The sequence below is a fragment of the Kryptolebias marmoratus genome, linkage group LG3 (assembly GCF_001649575.2).
Source record: "Kryptolebias marmoratus isolate JLee-2015 linkage group LG3, ASM164957v2, whole genome shotgun sequence".
In the NCBI taxonomy this organism is placed as follows: domain Eukaryota; kingdom Metazoa; phylum Chordata; class Actinopteri; order Cyprinodontiformes; family Rivulidae; genus Kryptolebias; species Kryptolebias marmoratus.
The window spans coordinates 1,729,572-1,741,229 of record NC_051432.1 but is presented as its reverse complement, the minus strand read 5'-3'; the positions used below and the strand labels follow the sequence as shown (position 1 = coordinate 1,741,229).

Sequence of the window (11,658 nt, the reverse complement as noted above, 5' to 3'; positions counted from 1 at the left end):
TCCACCTTTGTGATGAATCAGAGCAGAGACTGTGAGACAGGCGTTCTGTCCAACATCAGTGTCTGACCTCACAGATGAGCTTCTGGAAGAATGGTCAAAAACTCCCATAAACACTCCACTCTGTGGAAAACCTTCCTAGAAGATCTGAAGCTGTTAGAGCTGCAAAGGGAGGACCAACATCATATTAAACCCTATGGATTAAGAATGGAAGGTCACTTAAGTTCATATGGTGTGAAGGAGGATGAGTGAATACTTTTGGCAATATAGTGTATATAAATCCGTAATAGACTGGAATAGACTTTTTCTTATCGTTAAGATAAGGTTTGCTTGCATTTGTCTTTCTGAAGCTGCTCAGATAAACTGTTTTAGAAATGTTTCCAAAGTCTTTAATAAGGAAATACTATAAAACCAGAACCAGTCAGTGCAGTGGGTTTGGGCTCAGTCCCTGATCTCCGGTGACGGGCAATCTTAATGCTTCAGCACACCAGGACAACGTAGACATTTTTTTTGTGCTTTCAACTTTGTGGGCAACACTTTTGGAAAGGCATTTTCTATTCCATGACATATGAGATAGTGTCCCAGTGCCCAAAGACAAAATTTGAGGCGTTCAGTGTGAAAGAACTGGCCCAAATGGAACAAACCCTGTCTTCAACCCTACTGAGCACGATTAGGTTGCTCTACAGAATAAATGGGCAAAAGATACCCACAGAAACACCCCAAAACCTTGCAGAAAGCAAAGTGTGTTTCTGGTGGAATTTATGCCTATTCATTCAAGCAAGTGGCAGCCTATTATTGCAATATTGTTTTATTTGTAAATGTGTGCTTACAATTACAATCGGTGTCCAATTTTGACTGGACCCTTACAGAAAAAACTGAAATGAGCAAATGCACATACTGATATACTTTCAATAAATTAAGTTACGTATAGCTTTAAGAGTATAACATGATTCTTTAGGGGAGCTAAAACCCCCAACTCGCCACTAGCTGGAGCACTGGTGTTTTAATACATAGTTTGATAAAACAAAATAAAACTTGGGTAAATTATCTTAACATTGTAATTGAGAAAAAACCCCCAAATAAAATAGACAAGTGAGAGAAAAATAATGCAGTTACTTTTATTTTTAAAGCAAGCACACTTTACATGGTCACATTTTCATTCACAAGTCCAGGTACTTTCTACAAGCATTTGTTTTCGACAAGACAGTATTTTATTTCAACATAAAAGATAGACAACACAGCTGACACAAATGATAACATTTTTTTTTGGGCCAAAACTGGTACTTGTCAGGTCAGACATACTACAAAAACCAGACTTCTAATCTTGAAATGGAAGTAGAGCACCCAGATAAAAAAAAGCCACTTCTCCATCCATCTCTAGTGGTGTCTGAGTGTGGCTTTGTTTAGTAATAGTTCTATCGATTTCAACAATACAAATGAGGTAGTTGTATTTGTTGTTCTCAATACTGCTCTAAAAGTTGATCTCAACTGCTTCAGTTCTACTTTGCGTGCCATGAATTCACAAGTCCCCAAAAAACTAAACTTTTGCTGTCATACATTCAAGCTTAGGCCTTCTAAAAAAAAAAAAAAAAAAAAGTAAAATATTTTTAATGAAATGTGTTATGCCTGCTTTCAGCTAAATCTACCTTAAAGTTAGAGGCTTTAAATAAAAAGGTATAGATGAGGGGTTTCTAAAGTTGTCAACTTTTCCCCAAAAACTAAAACCTTTCAGAGACTCGTGACAAACTATGACTGAGTCCAACAATATTACTGATAAGAGATTTAACCAAGAGTGTATGATAAAACAACCCTAAACTAATCACATTTTTATCTCTGGTTACAATATTGGCAAAAATATGCTATCTGCAATTATTTTCACAACAGCTTTAATGTATGCTCATGGCCCCGTACTTATTGTTTTATGACCCACAACGGGATCCAGATCCAAACTTGGGGAACCAATGGTCTAGATCAGAGGTTCTCAATTGTTTCTGCTTCAGATTTACAACCCTGACAGTTTTTGGTTGACAAACATTGCTATGAGACCAATTAAACGGCAGCATGATAGGCTACTTTTATTCACTTATTTCTACACTTTTGTAATAACTATAGCAAATCTTGTTCACGGTTCTCACAGCGGGGTTTCAACCCAAACTTTGGGAACCACTAGATTATTTAAAGGGTTCCAGGAATAATGCTATAATAATGTGACAAAAAGAAAGTTAAAAACCTAATTTGCCTCTTCCACTGTTATACTTGGACCTCTATAAACAAGAAAAATAAAACTAAGTTAAGGATTCAAAGCCTCGCTTCAGGTTTAATCGTGACAAATAGGCTCAACGCAAGAAAAGGTTGTGAAACTAAATGTTCCACAGACTAACTGAGCGCGTGCAGGTTGCGTGAGAATGGCATAAACCAGCTGGACCACAACCTGAAGACACCACTTGAGAATTCAAACTGACTTAAGCTCCTCAAACGGGGACTCTACTTCCTTTCTACTTACCATGTCAGTAGAAGTCATGCCAGACAGGACAAGAGTGGGCTTATTCAAGCTTTACATGCCGTCGTCTTAACGTTTGTGGTTTTCAATAGATCAAATACTTTTACTAGAGAAAAAAATAAACACTTCATATAATACAGTACACGGTACATGTCCCAGCATCCATCTGTAAGGGGACAGACCCACACTATATTGAACATCAGGTACTTACAGGGTTTAACTGACCTGTCATGCCAGCTGACTGCGTTTTAAGGCTGAAAAGCTCATATGGATGGGCTACAGACAAAAACAAATACAGAGCGGTAAGTGATTCGGCCAGAGGAAATGTCTGCAACACGAAATATACCTACACGTACTTCCTGTGTGAACTGCTAATTCATGTTTGACGTCTTTTAATAGGAATTTCTTTGCTTTTTTTCCTTTTCGAGATTGCCATCAGCAGAACAATCTCCAGCGCAGGATGATGGTAAATAATGCTGACGACTTAGTGGGAACTTAAAGATGGACAAAACAGAAAATCACCCAACAATAAAGACAGGCACTGCAGAACAACAATCAAATGCAGTATCCACCCCCCTCATTTATCTGCATTAATTAGCTACATTCACAAGAAGACCTTCATTATCCCAGCTAATGCCTACTAAAGATGTTTTGTGCTGGGAATAGTTTCAAAAACAGCTTTGAGGGGTGTCTCCACTAGAAGTTATTTATTCAAAACTACAAAGGAAATTTGCACAGGTATAAGCCTGTGAAATAAATATATTTCTTTCAGAAACAGAATAATTTAACTTGACATTCTATTAAGGAGCTTCACAAGATCAGATTTTACTTGGACCTTCTGTATTGTTGGGCATTTTGTTTCTGACACTGTGGCATTCATGCATGTTTGAGGGCTAGTATGTACGTGGAAAAAAGGGAAAAAATTAAAATTTTCAATTGTGGTGCATGTGTTCTAAATCTACTCAAATTTAATTTAAAAGTCCTTCAATCATACCATGAATTAGATGTTTTTTTTAAACTTAACATAAACCAAAATCTTTTGAGTTCAGGTGGGCATGATTTTGGCGAATGCCATCTTTATTCTGAAGGCATGTTAAAACAGTCTCATGACGATGACGGGTGGATGAGGAAATAAATAAAACAAAGAACTTTGTATTTAAATACCTGATGGATTGCTGTCATTAAACAGAGCCATAAAAAGTGTAGAAGTACAACACCAGTACAAACCTTTGGGACTCACCTCCGTGTACGTCAGGACAAACCAGCATTAGATTTCAAGATGGATTTTATTACAACAGATTGATAAAACATTACAAAGGATGCATACAAGTAGGTGTTTGACCATGAAATATTAAAACAAACCTGAAAATAAGAATAAAGCTAGAAACTGATGAGACATAAATTTAAACACTACATTGTTGGAATCATCATCATCACTGAGACCCTCACCAACCAAAGTTGGGGACGAATGTCCAACAGCACCTGTGCGTGCTGTGAGGGCCTCAATCACTCTACCAAAGAAAGAAAAATAATCAAAATGTTCACAAGGAAAAAAAAAACTTGCCTTTGTAAGGGGTTGGCATGTTCATGTAACTCCAGCGGCTTCAAAAGAAATACGAATCATTTTTACACACTTCACCTCTATGAACCTGAGTGGGAAAAAAATATATCCTCACATGTGATCAAGTAACACCAAAAAGCTGTCAGGTATTAATGTGGTGTTCTGCCATTTTTTTTGTTTTGTTTTTGCTCTCCAATAAACATGTTACAATAAATGTCCATGCGTTTTAAACAGACAATGTTTGTCTTCACCACCACTGGGTCTACTGCTCTTTGCTTGCAGCTAGGTTTGAAAAAGCACATGGATGAGAGAAAGGTGTTAACCTCAAACCTAATGTGGTGGCTGCTTTGCTTCTTCAGTAGCGTCCGGCCGGAGACATGACAGGCGGCCTCATACCCAACGGGGGCCCTCCCTGGTAAGGGGGAACCATGGGAGGTCCTTGCCCATATGGAGGCATCCCACCAGGCATGTAGCCAGGCATGCCCTGAGGGGGGGCGCCATACTGACCTGTGCAGGACAAAGGAGGAGAGCGGCTGCTTTAAGTCTCATTGATTTGCCAAATGATGCCAACCCCACAGTGAGGGATCTACTTTAAAGGATTCAAACAATCAGATATTTTAAATTAGGCAAACTATAGAACAGGGGTGGGCAACCCTGGTCCTGGAGGGCCACTATCCTGCATGTTGTACTTGTTTCTCTGCTCCAACACATCTGATTTGAATCAATGGCTGATTAACAGGCTTCTGCAGAACATGAAGAGGTGATTTAACCACTGAATCAGGTGTGTTGGTGCAGGGAAACCAGGAAAACATGCAGGATAGTGGCCCTTGAGGACCAAAGTTGCCTACCCCTGCTATAGAGCAACACTTTAGTGTATATTTATTTCATATCTGTCTACTTTGTAGAAGGCCTACAATTACATAAAATATCAGAAGCAGCCTGTTTTAGGCATAAACAAAACCCCTATCACAAAACACCACTGGGCCAGCTCTGAGATGCTTTCTTGCAGTTTCAACCCTCCACTGTTACACGTCTGAGCTGCCAAGTGAAATGGTGACAGAGTCAAAACAACCAGTGTGAGAAAGTAAGCTGGCATCACAGCTTAAAGATGTGACACAGTGATGAGAGACAGCCTCTGTGACCAGCCAGGGGTTTAAAATAGATATTCAACACACAATTTTATGAGCAGTGAACCAGGTCAACACCCCATGCCCGAGGTTCCGGGATGCTGACTTCATTTATGAAATCTCACGTTGTTGCAGGGCCTGGTTGGCTCAAATGGTGATTTATGAACAGTCAAAGGCAACTTAAAAAGGAGTTCATCTTTGAGGCCATATTACCAAGTGTTTTGTGAAAGGGGGACTATAATTTACAAATTGATCATATTACAATAAAGTGATCAAATAAACAATTTACCATCTCAAAAATAATAGTTTTGTGTTTAATAACTTTAAAAAAGTCAGCCGTGTTTCAGAAAAAGTTTAATTGGTGATGATCTCCAAATCCTGATGCTCTTACCATGCAGGGGATGCCTCATGCCGGGCTGCTGCGGTGGCAGACCTTGCTGTGGGGGAATTATGCTGCCCACAGCTGCCACTGGGGGAGCAGCAGCATGGGCCTGACCGGGCCTGGGTATGAGACGCTGGTAACGAGGTAACTGGGCCTTCATCTCCTCCTGGTTGCAGAGACAACACACAAGGCAAGCATTCAGAACGACAGAAACTCTGCTATCCTCCTTTCAGTACAGAGAAACACTCACAAAAATGCTGAGGAATTGGGTACCAATGTTGGCGCGTTTCAGACTGAGGATATTCAAGTTCAGAATCATCCTTCAACATAACCACAAAAGAGAAACTACTCAGTGCTACCATGACTATACAACCTAAATGTTTAACTTTATATCCGAGAGATGATCCTTTCTGACCATCTAACCTTATTCTGATTGCGTTTTTATGCAGAACCAGACCGCCGATTAAATCTAGCCTGTTGTCAAATACCACTCAATATACTATATAAATCAGTCATTACTTACTGTGAAAAGGGCAAAACAGAAAGCTCAAGCAACTTACCAGTGAGATATCCTCATCAGGGTGGATCAACTTACTAGTTGCACTCGTAGTGGTGAGGGTGGCAGGCTTACTGGTCACTGTGGCTGGGGGTTTGGCCACAGTGCTGCTAGAGGGGTTAGAAGAGGAGGAAGAAGAAGAGACAGAGGGCTGGGTGTAGGCAGGGAATGTCGCTTTGGGGGGGTCAGAGGAGGCAGCAGTGCTGAGTGAACTCGAAGCTGTAGCTCCTGAAGCGTTCTGCTGGGCCTGTACAAAAAACAACAACAAAAAAACCACACACAATGGGTAACCGAACCGGACTGAACTGGGGTTTTGCAACGCTTCTAACATGCAAAAATAAAGAAATGCAATACAGACAAACAAGCGTCAATGTATTGTACTTTAGTACCAACCATTATAAGCAACCAATTTCTTTAAATTTGAAGTCTTGTATTTAAAAAAAAAAAACAATCAACTGCACAAGTTAGCAAGTTGGTTACTTAATCTAAAATACTGGAACATCATTTTAAAGCAGGAAATACACAACAAAGGCTATTAAAAAATATATAAATTCAGTTTGTAGTATTTCAATTCAACCATACAACAAATTCTGCTTGAAATAAGGCCAGACTTTTATGTTATTAATAATAAAAAAGTCCAATATGTAACTTCAGTGGTTTAACTCCAACATGGGGAAAGGAATTGTACATTATGTGGAAAAAAAAATCATAATTTCAAAGCAAAACAATTATTTGCAATTCACGCTGCAGAAGTTAGGAAGGGTGACCAACGATAAATAAAAGCCCACGTTAAAATCCTTTCTTATGCCTCAACTCTGTGTTCATTTAAAGCGCATGCAGCTAAAAAGCTCACAGATCTTAGTTAAATTTAGGCGTACAAGGCAAATGCTGTTAGTAAAACAGCATAATTTGTCACCAAGACTTCACAGGCAACATGAATATGCAACATGCAGCTGCCACAGTCCACGGCAAAGTGCTGTCTGTGAGCGTACTTGGGGCATGTTAGAAAAGGGAGTCTGGGAGGAGGCAGACTGAAGGTCTGCAGGTGGAGAGGAAACGCCTGTTGTGTTGCTGTGAACACCAGAGCCCATCTGCAGCATGGTGAAAAGGAGATCACAGGATTGGCATGTAACACGTCCACATAAGCTATACCAAATCAAAAAACAAACTCTGGTGTGGTTTAAAAAAAAAAGAAGAAAAGAAATGCTGTTAGATGAGCAATTTAGAAACATTCAAATATTTATATATCTCTATAGACCTAGATGGTCGAGTTAATCAAATAGAGGACCTTAAAGTACAGAAACTTTCTAAAGCAGAGCTGCATGATGCCAACCTGTGCTGCGCTGGGGAACAGGGGTTTGGTGACAGCGGGCTGAGCTGCTGGCACTGCTGGTCGGCTGGGTATTGGTCCTGCTGCAGGGGCTGGAGCAATGTGGGGCATCCCTGGCCTTGGAGCCATGTGAGGGGGCATACCTGAAGGAGCAGGCAGATTTAATAAAATTCTGCCATTAACACAAAGATCTACAGACCAGAGTAGGACACCTTCTTGAGCTCAACATTCTTAACCTAAAGCCCTAGTTGAATAAAACTTTAGAAAAGGATGTGGATCTCAAACTTTTTTTTTTTTAAATGCAAGACAAAGAAAGGTTCAAATTTAAGAAATTTGAACCAACACAGGTTTGTAAACTCTCCTAATAAACAACACTGCACACTATTAGACCCAACACCATGAAGTAAATGATGAGGCGGCAAAAAGGTTTACAACAAAATATTGATTTTAATTTTAGGAATTAATTTTTTGTCTTCCAAAACTAACCTGGTGGAATTCCGGGCATCCCTGGCATCATGGGAGGCATCATCCCTCCTATTGGCATCATGCTGCAAATGAGAATGACAATGAATTTTACTGGTTCTTTTAGCAAACCTACAGCTTAATAGACCATTTCAGAAACTGGTAACCATAATTGATTAAGGCAAAACAAGGAACGTGTCAGGGATTTCAGCAAGTTAAAGCCAGTTCTTACGCTGGTGGCATCCCAGGCATTGCAGGAGGCATGCCGTGCATCATGGGAGGAACACCAGGCATCATAGGAGGCATCCCTGTAACAAAGAGCAAATGTATTCTGTTGAAACATTTGATTATTTACACCTACACCTTATGCAAAAGCAGGTTACTACACATTTACCAATGTTAACATTAACAAGCTGTTTTAATATACTTTATTGAAACAATCAAGAATTAAATAAAAAGTGTAAAATATTAGGTTACCCTTTAAAGTATAAGAAGATGAAATGATTTAAATTATTTCTTTTTTAACATTAAGCCCCAAACTGACTGCTGCAGAGGTATGAGAGAAAGTAACCACCTTAGTCATTTTAGACACAATCTTGGCTGTTTGCATTGAATAAAGGACAAATATAAAACAAATCAATACAGTAAGTGGGCCAATTGCTAATATCTAAAAGTAAAAATTTCTGCCATCCAGTTCTTAAAATCTTACATCAAGAGTGGCATGAAATTTTAACAAGTACCTGAAACATTTTATAAGATAAATGTAGAATTAAATATACAAACAACATAATATTTGGCAAATACAGTGCACTCTATGCTCATAAGCTCTCACCCACTGTGATAAACAGCAAGATGTTATTTTACAGTTTTGTAAAAGAGGTAATTAAAAAATAGATATCTTTTTTTCAAATCTTTAAAAGTCAACTGGAACAAACTTTGGATAAATTAGTCCATGTTTTTGGCTACATAAGCACCAGATCGGTTGAGATAACTTTGCTGTTCACATACTGATAACTTGATTTTTTTATCTTCATGTGTTTCCAGCATAAGTTGACATGCTGATTGACTAACGCAAGAGGTAAACATAGTTAATGACACTAAAAAACTCAGACTGAACCTTAAGTCAATTTGCTAAGACGGTAATCCGGTTTCGTAGTACTGGCCCCAGGTTGCACTGAAGTCTCACGTAAGGGCAGTTCTATCAGCTATTTTTAACATGGAAATGGATCATATGAGGCCTTCATAAGAATCCCTCCTTTGATTTATGGAAACTATTCATAGAAAAAAAAACCCCATCTGATTCCAAGCTGTTGCCGTTTAAAATAAATAAATAAACAAATCCCTGCCTTGATATCCTGCAGGAGGCATCCCAGGTGCACCAGCCACAGGAGGCATCCCAGGTTGGGTCATTGGTGTGACATAGCCCGCCTGAGGCTGGATAGCAGCAACCTGCTGAGTCGACGGTCCTGCTTCATCATCGTCGTCGTCATCATCAGAGTCATCCTGATTGTTCGACTTCTTTTTTTGACTTTCTAAAACCAAGAAGAAGAAAATAATGCTGTTAACTAAGCAAAACAATCACCACTCTAGTCTCTAAATGTTTACGGGGTTCTGGATTTCCACACACAAATCGCAGATGCCTAAGGATTTTGTTAAGTAAATTTTGAAAACATTAAAAAGACTGATTTTCAAAAACCGGCCAAGCAAAATGCAGGTGGCAAACACAGAACTTAGCGAAACTGTAATCAAATATCAGCCTATTGGGTTCATATTTTCCCATATATTTTTTTTTACTTGCAAATTAGTCTCCAAAAAAAAAATCAAGGCCCAGCGAGATACTGGCTTACGTGCACCGTGCACAAACTAGCTTCCGGCATAAAGAAAGCCACCAATTACATCAAATCTATGTAAACATTTTTAGCCTAGTTATATAATCACATACATTCAGACTTAGCTCTACAAAAACAAAGGGTTTTTTTGTCATTTCCTACTCCTGACAGTATGACTGAACTCACCTTGTGATTTCTGTTCTAATGTTCGCCTCCTTTCCTGCATGTCTTTCTCTGGAATTCCCTCCATGCCATAAATTTCCAGTTCTATGTCTGTTCTTCCAGGAATTGCGTTTGGTACACTGTCAATAGTCTCTTTGTGCACCTGTAACACAAGCAAAGTGACATAGTACAGTCAGTGACAACAGGATTTGTGGACCAAAATCTTAACTTTATTTAATAGGATAAAGACCAATACCTGCATGCAGTGAATAGCCAAGCCGGGCCCAGTGTATAATTTCTTGTGGCAAATATGGCATTTAAAATGCTTTGCCTTCTGATGCTGAATGAGGATTTTTTCATCATCAAAGTCTCGATTGCAGTACCTTCAGGAGAGAGTTAAGGGCTGTTCTGTATTGTGTTCATCTAAATTTATTATAGCAGATAATCCCCCACAAACCAGATCAACGGAGCTCGTTTGGTTCCTGGATTACATAATGGTCCAAACTACCGGTGGCTAACAGATTAGCTAACATCGGAAGTGACATTTGTTTAATTTAAACATTTCTACATACTGAACAAATAATACGATGTTCTATAAACACTCGAGGACAACCATTCCACCTATATCAACTATACTACAAAGAATAACTTTAGTCTTTTTAAAAAATTTAAACCTACTTGTTAAGATAGCATTAGCTCGCAATGCTAACGGACGCGCGAAGCCGTGTAGGCCTCATTTTGTAAAGCTAACATGTAGCCTTATTTCCGCTGCATTTTACCGCATTTAAAAAAGGATACCAGCACCATGGTTTCATCTGCTTCTTCTTCTTTCGCCCCATTGTGTGGAAATACTGGAAAACAAAAGAGGTCACGGAACGCTAAATCTCAGCCTTATTATCTGTTTGACAACAGCATGCTGTCAATCCGTGACGAGGACGAAAATGGCGCCTGCTCGGAGGAAGTAGTATCCGCTGCACAGTCAATGAAATGCTGACGTCAGCGGCACGCCTCTAGTCCTGCAAACAGGAAACTGGCATTGATTATTCTGTTCTGCTCTAACAAACTTCCCATTACTTCGGAATTAACACTACTCTCAACAAAAGAAAAGAAAAAAATAATACTGAAAATTTAAAGGCTACTGTGCTGACGTCTAGAGTCATTTAAATTGGTTTTGAGCAATATTTCTTTCAGTTTTTCTGTGGATGTTGACTGTTGTTTTGCTCATTTCTAGTTCAGTCATTTTAGTCTATTTTAGACTGTTTTTTCAGAAGCTTGTTTGTGTCTTACGCCACTTAACTCTGACCTTTTTATGGCTCATTGAGGCATAAAAAGTTTAATGTCAACAGACAACAGACAACTTAACAAAGAGGCAATTTAAATGAGATCTTTAGGCACTTTGTTCCCAGCAGTCTGTCACAAGAAAACACCTTTGTTCCCATTTTTAGTTGAATAATTTTTTTTTTTAAAAGATAACGCAGTTTGACACATGAAATAGAATTTTAGCACCAACAACTTGATTCCAGAAGAGCTGAGAACTTGACATACCAGAATATATATATATATATATATATATATATATATATATATATATATATATATATATATATTAAAAACAATGTTCTTTCATTGATTTTAAAAGTAAAAACGGATCCTCTATGTCAGGAGTGTCAAACTCCAGGCCTCGAGGGCTGCTGTTCTGGAGGTTTTAGGTGTTTCTGCTCCAACACACCTGATTCAAATGGTTTTATTAGC

At 38.8% G+C, this 11,658-nt stretch overlaps 1 protein-coding gene across 2 annotated transcripts; it reads right to left on the bottom strand.

The window, feature by feature from the left end:
- Positions 1–1,100: 1,100 nt before the first annotated feature.
- Positions 1,101–10,878, bottom strand: znf207b (zinc finger protein 207, b). Of its 2 annotated transcripts, XM_017432141.3 has the most exons (11): positions 10,705–10,878; positions 10,163–10,289; positions 9,931–10,069; positions 9,262–9,447; positions 8,148–8,223; positions 7,940–8,001; positions 7,457–7,596; positions 7,116–7,214; positions 6,128–6,370; positions 5,577–5,733; positions 1,101–4,565 (listed from the first exon to the last, which is right to left on the bottom strand). In XM_017432141.3, exons 1-11 carry the CDS (start codon positions 10,743–10,745, stop codon positions 4,414–4,416), a joined length of 1,422 nt encoding a protein of 473 aa, XP_017287630.1. In that variant the 5' UTR covers positions 10,746–10,878; the 3' UTR covers positions 1,101–4,413. The 2 variants fall into 2 exon arrangements, with proteins under 2 accessions (XP_017287630.1, XP_017287631.1); XM_017432142.3 differs by lacking the exon at positions 7,116–7,214 and having other exon boundaries at positions 4,414–4,565; positions 10,705–10,876.
- Between the last annotated feature and the right edge of the window lie 780 nt (positions 10,879–11,658).

Coding starts and splice junctions, on each gene's coding strand:
- znf207b (XM_017432141.3), bottom strand. CDS start 10,745: ATGGGGCGAAAGAAGAAGAAGCAGATGAAACCATGGTGCTG. Junction 10,070..10,162: donor TGGCTATTCACTGCATGCAG/GTATTGGTCTTT, acceptor CTTGTGTTACAG/GTGCACAAAGAGACTATTGA. Junction 8,224..9,261: donor GCCTCCTGCAGGATATCAAG/GCAGGGATTTGT, acceptor TCTTTGTTACAG/GGATGCCTCCTATGATGCCT.